The following is a 16247-nucleotide window of genomic DNA, read 5'->3' as shown; positions in this document are numbered from 1 at the left end:
GCATGTAAGGAGGAAAAGTTTAGCTAAGACAAATGTGGGTCCATTACAGGTAGTGTCAGGAGAATTTATAGCGGGGAATAGAGAAATGGCAGAGAAGCTAAGTGATTACTTTGTGTCTGTTTTCACTGAAGAAGATACAGGAAATCTCCCAGATTTAGAGATCCAAGGAACTAGGGAGAATGAAGAGTTGAAGGAAATTGATATAAGGTTATATTGAAGAAATTAATGGGACTGAAAGTTGATAATCCCCGGGACCTGATATCCTGCATCCCAGAATGTTGAAAGAGGTTGCTATAGAGATGGCGGATGCATTGGTGATCATCTTCCAAAATTCTATAGATTCTGGAATGGTTCCTGAAGATTGGAAGGTAGCAAATGTCACCCAGGAGGGAGAGAGAAAACAAGGAACTACAGACCTGTTAGCCTTACATCAGTAGTAGGGAAAATGCTAGAATCTACTATAAAGGATGTGATAAATGGGAACTTGGGTAATCATGAACTGATTGGGTATAGTCAGCATGGATTTGTAAATGGGAAATCATGTATGACGAACTTGAAGTTTTTTGAGGATGTTACTAACAAAATTGATAAAGGAAAGTTGATAGACATAGTATATTTGGATTTTCAGAAGGCTTTTGATAAAGTCTCCCATAGGAGGTTGATTAGCAAAATAGGATAGGAGACAATATACTGGCATGGATTAAAGATTGACTAAGAAGCAGAAAACAGAATAGGAATAAATGGGTCATTCTCACATTGGCAGGCTGTGACTAGTCGGGTACCACAAGGATCAGTAGTTGGGCCCCAGCTGTTCACAATATATATCAATGATTTGGATGTGGGGACCAAATGTAATATTTCCAAGTTCACAGATGATACAAAGATAGGAGGGTATGTGTGCTTTGAGGAAGATGTACAGCTGCTACAGGAGGATTTGGACAGCCTTATTGAGTGGGCAAGAACATGGCAGATGGAATATAATGCGGAAAAATGGGGGGTTACCCACTTTGGGAGAAGGAACAGATGTGCGGAGTATTTCTTAAATAATAGGAGATTAGAAAGTGTAAATGTACAAAGGGACCGGGTGTCCTTGTCCATAAGTCACTGAAAGCTAACATGCAGGTGCAGCAAGCTATTAAGGCAACTAATGGAATGTTAGCCTTTATTGCAAGAGGATTTGAGTACAGGAGTAGTGAAGTCTTGCTTCAATTGTATAGAAACTTGGTTAGACTGCACCTGGAGTACTGTGTACAGTTTTGGCCCCCTTACCTCAGAAAGGATATCATTACATAGAGGGAGTGCAACAAAGGTTCACCAGGCTTGTTCCAGGGATGTTGGGACTGTCTTATGAAGATAGATTAGGCAAACTGGGCCTGTATTCTTCAGAGTTTCGAAGAATGAGAGATGATCTCATTGAAACCTACAAAATACTTAAAGGGATAGACAGGGTAGATGCAGGTAAGATGTTTCCCCTGGTTGGGGAGTCTAGAACCAGGGGCTACAATTTCAAAATAAGGGGGTAGCCACTTAGGACCAAAATGAGGAGAAATATCTTTACTTACAGGGTTGTGAATCTTTGAAATTGTCTACCCCAGAAAGCCATGGAAACTCAATCATTGAGTATGTTTAAAGTAGAGATTGATAGATTTCTGATTACCAATAACATAAAGGGTTATGGGAATAGTGTGGGTAAAAGGCATTGAAGTGTTCGATCAGCCATGGGCGAGCTCAACGGGCTGAATGGCCTTCTTCTGTTCCTATGTTCCTAAGTTATTTGTGTGTGTTAGAAATAAGTTGCATCTTTAAGTTTCTTTTATATTTCTATATGTGTGTGTTAAGGGAGCCAGAGTTATAGTTTCACTTTAAACAGACGCCTGCAAATCTGGAGGCGGGGGGTGGGGGGGGGGGTTCTGTTTGTATACCTGGATTCTAATGAGGTTTTATGACTCAAAGTAGAAAAACTATGCTGTTGCCTAACAACAGGGGTCCCAGAAAGACAGAAACAGAAAGCAGTTTGAGTTTGGTTGGTGATTATGCTCTAAGGTGAAGAAAGCAGTTTAAGTCTCTCTCTAACTGGACATACTAGCAGATTGCTAAGGAAAATAAATCTAAGAATCTTAGACTAGTTGCTCTTAAGTTAAAGTAATAGTAAATGTCAAGTGAGTTTTGGATCTCAAGGGAGATACTAAGTTGTCAGCAGTCTACTATGAGACGGAACTGCAGGGAGCAGGTCCTAAAGGAAAAGGAAAAAGGTCCCTAGAAGCCCTTTAAGCCAAAGGACGACAGGGATCGGGAACAAAAGCCTGTTGAGTGGAAGTGAAAGCAAAGAGCAGAGGGAAAGGCTACGAATTAAAGAGCAAAAGCTGCAGGAAGCAGACTCAAGGCAAAGTGGGCTGGTGAGAAGCCAGATCATCTGTGGAGACAGCCAAGGCTTGGTGACTCCTTACTATGGACGTGTGAAGCAGTGATGTTCTGTCGGCATAGCTGAGCATCTGAGTGTGTGTGGAAGGCAAAGCTTGAATGCATGTGGTGATCCAGAGGAGAGGAACATTGGAAGGAGAGATCAAAACCTTGGAGGTGGACCTTTGTGAAAGGCATCGAGAGAAAGCGTTGTTTGGGGAGAAGATTCCAAAGCAAGTTCTTCGAGAGTGCAGAGTGGAAATCCTTGTGAGAAAGATGGAGTTCAGCGAGACCGGTTTGCTTACAGTGTGACAAGATGGCGAGAGATCTATAGCATGTGTTTGGGATGACATGTCACTTAATCTTGAAGCATGCTGACCACAAGTCACCTATTGGTTTACATGAGCTATGTACTTACCGTGAACATTAGAGTATAGGATAGATTTTGTAACTTATCATTACAAACCTGTATATATCTATAAAGGTATGGTTGTGGGTGAAGTATTGTTATATAGTTCATTTTGTTTAATAAATGTTTTATTCTTTTGTTAAAAGTTCATCAGCTGACTCCTGTGGCTCTGTTCAGTAGCTGCCCTCTATCAAGCCGGGTTCCACCCTGGGATCTGACTTGGTCCAGCAATATCAGCTGGGATCATGAAGTTTATTTTTTGTTTGTTTAAAACCGTGGAATCTTGTACCTTTATTCTACTAATGAGTAACTGGGATTTCAAACTGGTCTAATTTAAGCAAAAAGCTACTGGTCCCTAATCAGATTGTAACAGATTCCTATTTAGATTTCAAGTCTAAACCAATGTGTATTGATGTGCTGAAAGAGCTGGTCTTGCTTGTAAAGTGAATATTCCAGCTACATTTGAAAGGCATTCATGGAATCAGTGCATCTGGCATCAGGATAAAACCTAGGGAGTGAATTTAGTAATGCATATTTGCATCCTTTTCCTGCTGCTTTACATGCAGTATAACTCAGTGATGCAAAACTAATGCAATTATCCCAGTTTAGCCAACTTATTTTATTCAAATTTACTATTCCCCCACCCCAAAATACTGTTATGCTTACACATGTGGGAGCTCTGCAATACCTCACCCAGGTTCTCTAGTGACTATGGGCAAAGCTATTCATTTGGACTGTACAAGTCTAGTCCTTTCCCATCCAACATCCTCCCTTACATTTCCCATCCAACATCCTCCCTTACATTTCCCAGCATCTGTCACTGTGCAATGGGGTAATGATGTGGAGCACAAACCTATTCTCGCCTTCCTCCACCAGCCCAGGGGCACTGAGGCCTATTGTGGTGGCCTGAATTGCTAACAGTGTAAACCAGAGACCAAACCAGGACTGTGCTAGTCTGAACACCCCAGTAAATCAGGCAATGTGTTAAGTTCAGCAAGTCAATTCGAACAAGATGACCTTGGAATAAGCAAACAAGCATACCTTTTGTTAACCTATTTAGGCACCTTTTCATGAACAAAATACTGAATAGTTTTTTTTTCAAAAAAATCATCACAACTCAAAAAACTCATACATTCGACTTTTTATTTAAAATATATTTGTGGCCTTACACAAGGCGTAGCCTTAGCACACCGATGACAAAAAGTGCAAAATCTTCTAGAATTTAGCAAACAAAAGGTGCCTTTTTTCCCACACCTTTCTTTGCATGCCAAAATATAAATCTGACAAGCCAATAAAAATTACACTGCTCTTCCACTGTTTAAAATGTGTATAAAATGAAAAGTCCAATTGGCATTTCATGCATATCTGTGGACCAGCTGTTAATTCTAATGGAAAGTCAGTTCAGTGTACTTTAGTTCAGAAACTGTCCTTGTAATTCAAATCAATCAATCTACATCATTCTTTGTACAACCAATAAAAAGCATAACATAATTTGCTTTGACCGTAGACACTAGGGTTGACAACATTAAATGTCAATAATTCACAGTAAAAAATATTGGCACACTAAAGAGATACTATAAAGGAAACCATTGGTAGAGTGGTTAAAACTGAAGCTCGAGGTACTGTGGTGAATTAATCTTCAGCTAGGTTATCAAGTGTGACACAATGTACCACCACTTCAGGAAATAAGAACTTGAAATTATACAGCACCTATCACAACCTTAGGAATCCCTTTACGGCCAATTAAGTACTTCTGAAGTGTAGCCTTTGGATGCACAATAGTAAAACCTTCACAATAAAGAGTCTTTAGGCTTTTGGGAGATTGGGGATGCAGGGAAATTAGAGGAATTTATCTAAAAAACCCATAGGATACAGCATAACAAACTTAGTGATTGATTTGCCGCTTGCTCAAATTATCCTTAAAAATATCTGCAGTGCTCCTGCTTTAAAAAAGCTGCTCAATCTCTCCTCCCAGTGCACTGCTCATGATTTTAGCACTCAATGTTGGTGCTCCTTCCACTTTTTTATTCGCTCAAGGGATGTGGGCTTCACTGATAGGGACAGCATTTTTTGCCCATCCGTGATTGCCCTCGAGAGCAGTTAAGAGTCAATCACATTTCTGTAGGTCCAGAGTCACATGTGAGGTAAGGATGGTGGATTTCCTCCCCTAAAGGAAGGTCTTTATGACAAATCGATGATAGCTTCATGGTCACCATTACCGAGACTAGCTTTCAATTTAAATTTCACCAGCTGTTGTGGTGGGATTTGAACCCATGTCCCCAGAGTATTAGCCTGGGCTTCTGGATTACTAGTTCAGTGACATTACCACAATGCCACTGTCTCCCCAATTCATTAATTCATTTCCAGCCCAAAGGCACTCAGTAGGAGACTTTGTTCAACCCTCACCTGAATAGTAAACAATTAAAGAGCTCAGCTATTTTAAGTGTTGAAAGTGTTCTACCAAACTAGCAACCCAGAAATCAAATTCAAATCCCACCTGAGCAGTAAATCTGAAGAGAAAAATGCAGGAATAAGCAGGTCAGGTAGCACCTGACAAGACGAGTATTTCCAAGCATCTTCTGTTTATATTTCAGATTTCCTGCATCTGCAGTACCTCTGTGTTAAAGCAATAAATCTGGTAACTTTAACTATGGAACTTGCTGGATTGTTGTAGGAATCTAACTGTTACACCAATGTCCTTTGGCCCTACCCAGCTTGGTTTACACATGATTCTAATCCATGCTATGTAGCTAGTTCTAACTGTCCTCTGAAGTGGCCTAGCAATTAACTCAGTTGCAAAAACGATTGCTAGGAAACCTTCCATCACTTTCTGAGGAGCAAAGAATGTGGGTTTGCTGGTGTCATTCGCATTCTGAAAAACAAAACAAAGCATACAGCACATGGCATAGAGCACTGGCTTGGGACAGAAAATCGTTGGAATGCAAAACGGGGGTGAATGTCAAGAGCACCAAGATCACGAGCTGTGTAAAGCGTCACATCAGCACTATTCATCTCTTCATCAATGAGCATTCCTGGTCAAAACCAATGGAAAATCCTGCAAGTTTACAGAAATGGGTTTGACAAACTCTATTAGATCATTGTCTCACCACAAGTGGTGATCACTAGAAGTGGGTTTCACTAAGTAGTGTGTGAAACTATTCGTTAGTAAGGTTGAAGGAAGGAAGGAAACAAATATCCCCGGGTCCCTAACTTTAAGGAGCAAAAATTAAATAGAAGAGCAATAGGTGTTTGAAACAAAACCTTTTTGCCCAGAGAGCCAGTTGGATCTCTGTTCCTCCTTCCTTGTGGTATCCCTGAGGGAAACATATGATCCTATGTTCCACCACACTTCTACACATGTTGCAGTGCTCCTCAAGTTGGACACTGGTGGGGATTGTGGCCCTTAACAAAAGGTTTGAGTAACCCTACTCCATAGCACACGGGCCCAAAGGAATACTGGGTAATGAAACACTAAATGTCAGTTAGACGCAGTGGATACTTTCAATACATTCCAAGCAACACATGTTCTTGTTTATACCACATCTCTAGGTAGCATTTAAGAAAACAAGATTGGTAGTTGTGATACATGCAAAGATCATTTGACATTTTCAATACTTTAGAGTGCAAAGTAACCAAGTTAGTTAGGGAAGGTTGTTATAGAGAGTTAGGTTTAGGGTTAGTAAGTTAGTTAGTAAGTTAGCAAGTAAGAATGGTCCAAAAGAATCTCCTCACAAACCTAGATATTGCAGTTTAAGCATTGTAAAAATAATACAATTTGAACAAACTTCTATATTGAGCTACCTTGTTCCATTATTAGCCCTAGTGTTTACAGTAACCACGCATTAAAAGAAATGCCAATTTTGTGAAAAATTTTGACCATTACATCAAAAAGTTTTATTTCTGCAAATTCACACTCAAAATATCCTAAAGCACATACTAGTATGGCTGGGGAAAAACATCATCAATAATACAATCATTCACACTCTTGCTCTCACAAACAAAATGTCTGATGCATTTACACAGGAGTTAATGCTACAGAGTACCCAAGGCATTATAATGGGCAGTCACATAATTTGGTCAGAAGTACCCTCGCCCCAACCAAAGTAAGTTGCTCCACTTGGCTCAGTCTCATGGTCATGGTGCCTCAAAAACTTGGCAGTAATGGGGAGGAAGAAAAGGAGGTTTGAAACCAGTGCATCAGGTCTACAGTGAGTCTACTGTAGGGCTGCAGGAGCTTTTTTTTTTTAAAACCCCTGGATGAAATCTAAAAGGATGATTTCCATCATACGAACCTTTCCCTTTTATAAATTACATGCTACTGGGTTGTTGGGTCGGGATGCCAGGAGTTGCTTGTCGTTGAAGAGTGTACATCGCACCCAGAAACTGATCAGCAATTCGACCAGCTTCCCTTAATCCACTCAATAAGGCGCCATGAACTGTCGCAGGGTAGTTGCGGATAGTGTGCTCTCCAGCAAAAAAGAGACGAGGGACTGGCTGTAATGAAAGAAAGAAAATGACATCAGTTTTCCAGATAAGGCATTAAACTAATGCCATTAGCGCTTCCTGTTTTATGTTCTATAGGCTTATAGCAAGCCAGGATTTTAAGATTAAATAAAATAACCTCAATTAAGCTGCACTTTGTCTTCTTTTGAGGGGGCAGAGGCTTATTTGGGTACAATTGTACCTGCATTAGCATTAACATCTCATCTTTTATATTCTGTACTTCTAGGTATAAAGCCCAGCTTTCAGCTTTTTGAGTGGAACTTTATCACATTCTTTCTGGAAATCCCAATATTACAGGGCTTATCACAATCCACTTGAGGTGCTACTTTCTCAAAGTCAAGGAGCCTTGCCAGGCAGGAATCCTTGTTGGCTGATAGTTACTATGGTCATTAATGTACAGATAATCAAGTTGACAGTCTATTGCATTATTTTACACAGGATCGATGCAAGACTGATAGGTGTATGATTGCCAATGCCTTATTTGCCACCCGTTTTAAACATAGGCTTCATGTTTGCCTATTTTCCAATCTAGTAGCACCTCCCCATTGCCCAATGGCTCTCTAATTAATGTCGTCAATGCCTCATTCCATAAATCTCGGTAGTCATTCGTCCCCACAGCCTAGGTGCTTGTGCGGATTGTTGGAGTTGGCAGAAACTGCTGCCTTAACTAATTCAGCACAGACTGGAAATCAAAGCTGGTATTTTCTGCTCTTTCCAGCGAACGAAATAAAGACTTTCATTTATATATAGTGCTTTTCACAACCTCCAGATACCACAAAGTGCTTTATAGCCAATGAAGTACTTTTGAAGTGTAGTCACTGGTATAATGTAGGAAACGCAGCAGCCAACATGCACATAGCAAGATCCCACAAACAGCAGTGCTATAGATGACCAGATCAGCTGTTTCTGTGATGTTGGCTGAGGCCACTGGGGAAGTTGCTACAACTAAGGGCAATATTGAGAAGTATCTCTACCACAAAACCATCTGACGGACTGACTCACAGTTAACTTTAAATCCAATGTATTTACTAGCTATATTTAGAGCCCAGTTGCTGAAGCTTCAGCTTCTATGTGCACTACAACACATCATTCTGCTCAGAGCAAAGTCCTCAAACAGAAGCATGAGCCTGCACCAGGGGAAGAATCAGTATGCAATTTAATCTTGTGCAATCCAGTTCTCTTTATTTCATTCCAAATACATCAAAAGACTTTCCTAGGTGAAAGCATCAGACAGAATCAGTAAGAATGGTTGGTTCATGGAGTTATATAACTGTCAGTCATTCTCATAACCCAGCAAGAGTCTTCTAGGGCACATGTATTTAATTAGTATTTTCCAACAGAGGAAAAGTTTATAGCTAATCAGTCCTAATGTGCCTCTTCCAGGCATATCCCGCCTGCCACTTGTTCCATCACCAATTTCCAACTTTTCAAATGGACTTAAGTAGCTTGCACTCCCTATTTCCTGCAGTCTCCTCACACAGCTGAGCAACTGCGACATGCAAAAGGAGAAAATGTGTTGTAGAGAGAGAAGAACATGAGAAGGGGGTAAAGATAGAGGAGTAACAAAGAGAAGGGAAAAAAAGGCAAAATAAGCGGAGGAGACAAAGAAAAATGATTAGTATTCACATATAACAGAAGTGAAAGGGGGGCAGGGAGTTCATGAGTTAAATAAAACGAGCATGTGGAAGAGGATCAAGACAGAACTAGTACACACACACACTCATAGACAGAAGAGATGCAGTGATCATAATGCAAGTTTTGCAAACATTTATGTGTTGTTGCTGTAAAGTAAGATTTTAAATATATTTTGAGTTGCTGTAGTGCATCTTGTAGATGGTACATACTGCTGCCACTGTGCACCGGCAATGCAGGGACTGAATGGAGATGAGGTGAGAGCAATTGCCCTTGATATCAAGGCTGCATTTGTCCGAGTGTGGCATCAAGGAGCCTTGCAAAACTGGAGTTAATGGGAATCAGAGGGAAGGCTCTCCACTGGTTGGACTCATACCTAGTACAAAGGAAGATGGTTGTGGTTGTTGGAGGTCAGTCATCTCAGCTCCAGGATATCACTGCGGAAGCTCCTCAGGGTAGTGTCCTAGGCCCAACCATCTTCAGCTGCTTCATCATTGACATTCTTTCCATCTAAGGTCAGGAGTGGGGATGTTTGCTAATGATTGCACAATGTTCAGCACCATTTGTAACTCCTCAGATACTGAAGCAATCCATGTCCAAATGCAGCAAGGCCTGGACAATGATAAGGCTTGGGCTGAAAAGTGCCAGGCAATGACCATCTTCAAGAAGACAGAATCTAACCATCTCCCCTTCACATTCAGTGACATTACCATTGCTGAATCCCTCAATATCAACGTCCTGGGGGGGTTACCATTGACCAGAAACTGAACTGGAATAGTCATATAAATACTGTGGTTACAAGAGCAGGTCAGAGGGTAAGAATCATGTGGCAAGTAACTCACTCCTGACTCCCGAAAGCCTGTTCACCATCTACAAAGTAATGTCAGGACTGTGATGGAATACTCTCCACTTGCCTGGATGAATGCAGTTCCAACAACATTCAAAAAGCTCAACACCAACCAGCAACCGGCTTGGTTGGCACCCCATCCACAAACATTCACCCCCTCCACTACCAATGCACAGTTGAAGCAGTGTGCACCATCTACAAGGTGCCCTGCAGTGACTCAGCAAGCCTCCTTAGACAACATCTTCCAAACTCACAACTACTACTATCTAGAAGGACAAGGGCAGCAGACACAATGGCAGCAGTTTGGAACACCACCACCTGGAAGTTCCCCTCTAAGCTACTCACCATCCTGACTTAGAAATATATTGCCTCTCCTTCACTGTTGCTGGGTCAAAACCCTGGAGCACCCTCCCTAACAGCACTGTGGGTGTACCTACACTACATGGACTCAGCGATTCAAGCAGGCGGCTCGCCGTCACCTTCTGAAGGACAATTACATGTGCATAAATGCTGATCTGCCCAGCAACACCCACATCCCATGAATGAATTAAAAAATTCTTAAGGTGGTGGATGGGTGTTGATCAAGCGGACTGCTTTTTGTCCTGGATTGTGTCAAGCTTCTTGAGTGTTGTTGGAGCTGCACTCATCCAAGCAAGTGGAGAGTATTCCATCACATTCCTAAATTGTGCTTTGTAGATGGTGGACAGGCTTTGGGGAGTCAGGACTGAGTTACTCCCCTCAGAATTCCCAGCCTCTAACCTGTTCTTATAGCCACAGCATTTACATGGCTGGTCCAGTTCAGTTTCTGGTCAATGGTAACCCCCAGGATGATGGTGAGGATTCAGTGATGGTAATGCCACTGAATGTCAAGGGGAGATTGTTAAATTCTCTCTTGTTGGAGATGGTCATTGTCTGGAATTTGTGTGGTGCTAATGTTACTTCCAAAGCAGTAGATAAATTGGATTGGGTGAAAATAGATCCAGGAGGTACTTCTGCAGGGTTAAACATGTTATACCATTGTTTGAAAAGAGGAGGGAGATAAACCTAGTAACTACAGGTCAGTCAGCTAAACATATACATTCTCTGTATTCTGCCCAATTGACTATCTTCTGTACCTGGCATAAGTCATCAACCCCCTTTCTCTACTTGATTTTAAATCTCTAGTTTCTTATTTATCCAGGAAGCTCCAGGTATAGATTTTGTTAGCACAACTGAAGCCCAGGGATTAAAAGGCAAAAGCAGAATGGATACAAAATTGGTTAGGAGACAGAAGGCAGTGACAAATGGTTGCTTTTAAAGACTGGCAAGAAGCATACAGTGGTGTCCCCTGGAGTTGACATTAAGAGCACAGTTCTTTTTGGTATATAGGGCATCATCTCAAAGTGAGCTCATGACACAAAACTCAGAACCGTAGTCAACAATGACAAAGATGGCAGCAGACGACTACAGGCGGACATGGACACTCTGGTGAAATAAGCAGACACGGCAGGTGAAATTTAATGCAGAGAAGTGTGAAGTGATGAAATTCAAAAGGGATAATGAAGAGAGGCAATATAAGCTAACTGGCACAATTTTAAACGGGTTAGCATAATTTTAAACAGGCACTTCTGGGTTTATGTACACACGTGTTAAGGTGGAAGGGCAAGTTGATAAGACAGTGTAAAATGCATTAGGGCCCATAGATGTATACATAACAAAAACGCTTATTTTTAGGCAACAAGCCAATAGTGATATAGAATGCACTGCCTGAAAGGGTGGTGGAAGCAGGTTCATTAGCAATTTTCAAAAACCTGCAGAGCTATGGGGAAATTGTAGGCGGAATGGGGCTACTGAATAGGTCTTTCAAACTCACAGCGGGTCAAATGCCCCTTCTGTACTCTATGATATAGATTAAGCATGCACAACATATCCTTCAAGGATTGTCTGCTAACTGAATATTCTTTATGAAATAACCGTAGAGCTCGATGTTAGTGCCTTCCACAAACTGGGCAGCATGTACAGCTTACGTGTGACTTCAGCTGTAAACGCTTGGCAAAACACATTTTAATCTCTTAGTTGTTTTCTTTTCAATTTGCCTCATCCCTTTCATAACCACTCAGTTCCTCACTATCCTCCCTCTTGTCAAAGTCAAATAAGCAGGTCACACAGCTTTTCATAGCTTCTGCAACAAACTATGCTCACACTTCCATTAGGCAAACTGACCTTTTTGCTTTCCATGGATTCAAGTGCTGAATACAAATTGGATCTCGTCACAAACTGAAAAACACTATTGCAACTGATTGAAGTCACACACTTCAACAGAAATAAATTTTCCATTTATTGCAATGAACTGAATTATCTGCCTTAAAGTTCTGCATTTCATCTACAAGTTCTTAAAGGTAGATTTCCGAGTTAGACCACCAAATCCTACTTGCACTGTCATATTATCATCAGGAAACATATCCAGTATTGCAAACTTCCTGCATTATCAGTACGTTACAAAATTGTATTTTATTATCGAGCATACACTCCCTATGCAATAGTTTTAACTCATAGTTCCCATTGTGTTTCATTGTCAATAGTGACAAACAGTCCTTCTCTAGCTATGTCTTAATTGTGGATGGAGATTTTATAACTGGACCACTGGAAGCCTTCCATGGAAAAAAAGAAAGATAATTTCACCCCTCCTTCCAATAATCTTTACTGAAATTCTATTGACATTGAGATATCGCATTAGTGATGGATCAAGTTCACGTCTCTGATTCTGATACTTCACAAAGTCTACAATATTATGAACAATAATTGAATATCTCTAGTAATCAAAAAACCCATCTCCTCTCAAGCTAATTATTTCACTGTAATACTGCCAAAGTCTAATTAGATTTTTACCTGAGGAGCTCCAGGGATGCTGGGGCCTGGGGTCACTGGTTGTGCCATTAGATCATAGTCATTACCAGATGAGCCAGCAGCCACATAGGAGTAGGAACCACGTGCCCATGGGTCGGCACGCCAGCGAGTGACAACAGTTTCCTTAGGCTGCAAGGATTAAAAAAAAAGTATTTAATTGAAAAGGTAACAAACCACCTTTCTACTTCAGAGCTAAGGCTCATTCACTGGTTGTGTCTTATGGCCATTCCTCAAGTACAGTAATTGAAGCATTCTTCAGAAATCCAATCTTCAAAAGTTCTACTGATCATGCAATGCAGTGAAAGGGGAGGGGGCGAAAGAGGGGAGGGGCAAAAGAGAAGTGAATTTCTTGCCAATACAATAAATATGTACTGGGAAAGAAAAGTTTTATTTCTTTGGGACTTCAGCGTCTTATATATTTTCGAAGGTTTTTTTCCCCTTATGGACCGGTCTGTGCCATTAGAATAGCAGCTTCATATATTTAAGGCTCAACCTTGCCTTCCGTGTAATATTGATGTCAACCCCACCAATACCCCACCATCGAGGGACGCAAAAGATAGAGAATTTTTCCACATGCTTGCTCAAAGTTTGTTTAATTATAAAACAGGCTAAAACAGACTAAGTGTAGCATAGCAAATGTTCGTTGTTGCACATCTCAGTTATTAAGGTTGACAAATGCACAGGGCAATTGAAGGCTCACATATTACGGGCTGTCCTCATTAAATCAGGCAATTCATCAGGTTGATCTGGTTACACGAATCAGAGGACAACGTTGACACATGCTACAAATGACAACCATGGATAAATTCTATTTGTGGTATTTGGAACTGTAGAGGGTGAATTTCACTGAGTCATTCAGAGAGCAGGGAAAAAAAAAATCAGCCAAGAAGTCTCATACTTAAGTTTAATTGAAAGCTTTAGAAGTAACACTAATAAATGTTATCAATAAATGGTGCCATTATGACAATATTCTGAATTAAGCATAACATTTTTAAATACTTAAAATAACAATTTAAGAATGACATGCTTTACACACTATTCAAAGTCCCGGTGATGTGCTTTTCATGCACAGCGTTAAAATGCAGAGAAGTTTTATGCATTGCTTCAACACTCAGCTACGTGCCTGAAAATGTCAGGATGGGGGAGAAAAATGCTCTACTTGCATTATTCTAGAGAATGGAAGTATTGTAGAGAAAGAACCAGGGTTGTATTTGCACTAGGGGTGGTGGAACAGGGGAGATTAACTGACCAGGCAATTCCTGGGATCCGTACGCACAGCAGGAGGTAAGAGGACGGAGATGTTGTAGCCTAGGGGCACTGGGGAAGATAGCTATCAGCAATGGATGCTGAAGGTCCGTGGATGTAACAACACTGGTATTAAAGGTGGTGTCAGGAAAACAAGGTCCCACGCTAGAATTGCACTACATCAGCCATGTCTCAGTTTGTAGCACTCTCACCTCAAGAGTCAAAAAGGTTACGGATTCAAGCCTCTTTCCACAGAATTGAACACAAAATCTAGTCTGACTCTTAATTGTGCAGTACTGATGGCAGATTTTTAAAAAATAAACAGTGATGGAAATCAAAAACAGGAAATCAATGCAAAATTTGCAGGATGTAGTATATGCAAAAGTTTTAATACACTATAGAGATATGTCTTTATCAACTGAATTCTGTTTTTGCATGTTATACACATTATTGTCAACCTAATCTGCAATCCAATTCCATGTTATATGCATAGGTGTACATTTTGCACAGAATGCTTTTTTTTTAGCATCACTGAACCTTCATGAAGTTGAGGGACCTACTCAGTGCTCTACAGTCTACATAGTGTATTTCTATGAATTATAAACAGTCATCCTGAACTTGTGGAACTTGGCAGAAAAAACTGCACTCCTTGAAAAACATACAGCCCTACTTACACGCAATAAATTTTGAGAAGATGACGACCATTCACAGAAAAAAATGTTCTAATATTGGTTGATTTAAATCTCAACAGCCAGGAGCAATACATATTGTTTCAAAAATTGCGCATACATGCGAACGCATAATAGCAATGGCACTAATTGTGACATCCCATACCAAGGAGATAATGAATAACTTGGTTCAGAAGTGCTTACACTCATTGATAATGTTGGACCATATTCTTGTCACATGGGCTTCAAGGGCAGTAAAATTTTAACATACATGGATTAACAGCAACAATTAAGCTAATTACTAGGGTGTGGCTAACTTTTAAGCAGGTTTAACCAGTGATTACCAAATAATAAATGGTTGATTTACCCAAATTTCCTGTCAAAGGCTGAATTAATGTTGGTCAGGACATTGACAATCAATTTGTTTTACCATGCACAACCATAGCAATGGAAACAGCTACTCCTGTTGTACTGGCACACAGGGAGCCATCATGTATCAGAACAGAGGACTGCAAACATGTTTCAAATGTGTGTTATGTTCCCTCCCTCACATTAAAAGGAATATATTCTGAAAGGTACAAAGATGCGACACATACACAATGTTCCCTGTAAGCTGTCCTCCGCACAGGCTGGTTGTGTTAGTTACTGTGCACGTGCAACTGTGCAAAATAATGTAAAGGAGCCGCACATGTAAATAAATCACAAGTGCACTCCAAGAAAAGATTAGAGGGAAGGTTGCATATGCATAGTGAAAATATTAGTGTGAATAGGATTGTACTTTTCGCAATTTGTATCAGACAGGGCACCTAAATAATATTGCTGAGATGTGGTGGGATGGGGCAGCGGCAGAAAGAACAAGGTGCTAGATCAGATTTAAAAGCAATGATTGCAGTTCCACTCAGTGGGGTGAGCAGCCACCAAAGTGCAGGTCTCCAATCTGTGTAGGAGCATTTTAAATATTTGCAAGTAGATATAGACAACATCGTAGACACAGTGAGAATAAAAGTCTCTTCCTGTGACTTGAAAAGAGAGACATAAAATATGGTTAATTATAGTAAACACATTAATTAGCCCCTAATCCAGGGCATTGTCATTACAATACATCAAATGTATATAACGTCAAAATGCGCGTCAGTGCAATGTCTACTGTCTACCATCATGATTGTGAAACAAAAGCAATGCTAATAAGAGTACCTGTAATAACTCTGCTTTAACAGTAGAGGATGCTCTTGAGGGAATGTGGCACTTTTGCGATTTAAGAAAAACTGGCTACAGAGCTTGCGGGACCCACCTTGTCAATAATGCTCCAGTGGGTGGTACCCTGGGAGTGGGGAGAGGGGAGAGAGAGCCAACCTAAAGGCAGAATTTTACCCTGTACACCGCAGAAGCATTTTCAGTCTAGAAATTCCTACATTGGTGGTGAAGAATAAGTCGCTGAACTTTGAGGATGTCCTTACAGAGACACTGGAATATCTAACAGGCGACGGATCTTTATGTCACCAGTTAGCATACTTTGAAATGCCGTTCCCAAATGGGTACGTGTGTCAATGTTTACAGCACAGAAAGAGGCCCTTCGGCCCATCGTGTCCATGCCGGTCATCAAGCCCTGATCTACTCTAATCCCATTTTCCAGCACTTGGCCCATAGCCTTGTATGC

General features: G+C 40.8%; 1 protein-coding gene across 1 annotated transcript in view; it reads right to left on the bottom strand.

The window, feature by feature from the left end:
* Nucleotides 1–3938: 3938 nt before the first annotated feature.
* kdm1a (lysine (K)-specific demethylase 1a) overlaps nucleotides 3939–16247 on the bottom strand; it is a 69640-nt gene continuing 57331 nt past the window's right edge. Inside the window, exons 20-21 of the mRNA XM_041212715.1 lie at nucleotides 12660–12806; nucleotides 3939–7303 (exon numbers count right to left, since the gene is read on the bottom strand). Coding sequence (XP_041068649.1) covers nucleotides 7118–7303; nucleotides 12660–12806 — 333 coding nt within the window. The 3' untranslated portion in view covers nucleotides 3939–7117. The remainder of the gene's footprint in view (nucleotides 7304–12659; nucleotides 12807–16247) is intronic.

Source organism: Carcharodon carcharias, chromosome 19, assembly GCF_017639515.1.
Source record: "Carcharodon carcharias isolate sCarCar2 chromosome 19, sCarCar2.pri, whole genome shotgun sequence".
In the NCBI taxonomy this organism is placed as follows: domain Eukaryota; kingdom Metazoa; phylum Chordata; class Chondrichthyes; order Lamniformes; family Lamnidae; genus Carcharodon; species Carcharodon carcharias.
This window is presented reverse-complemented; position numbering and strand designations above follow the sequence as displayed.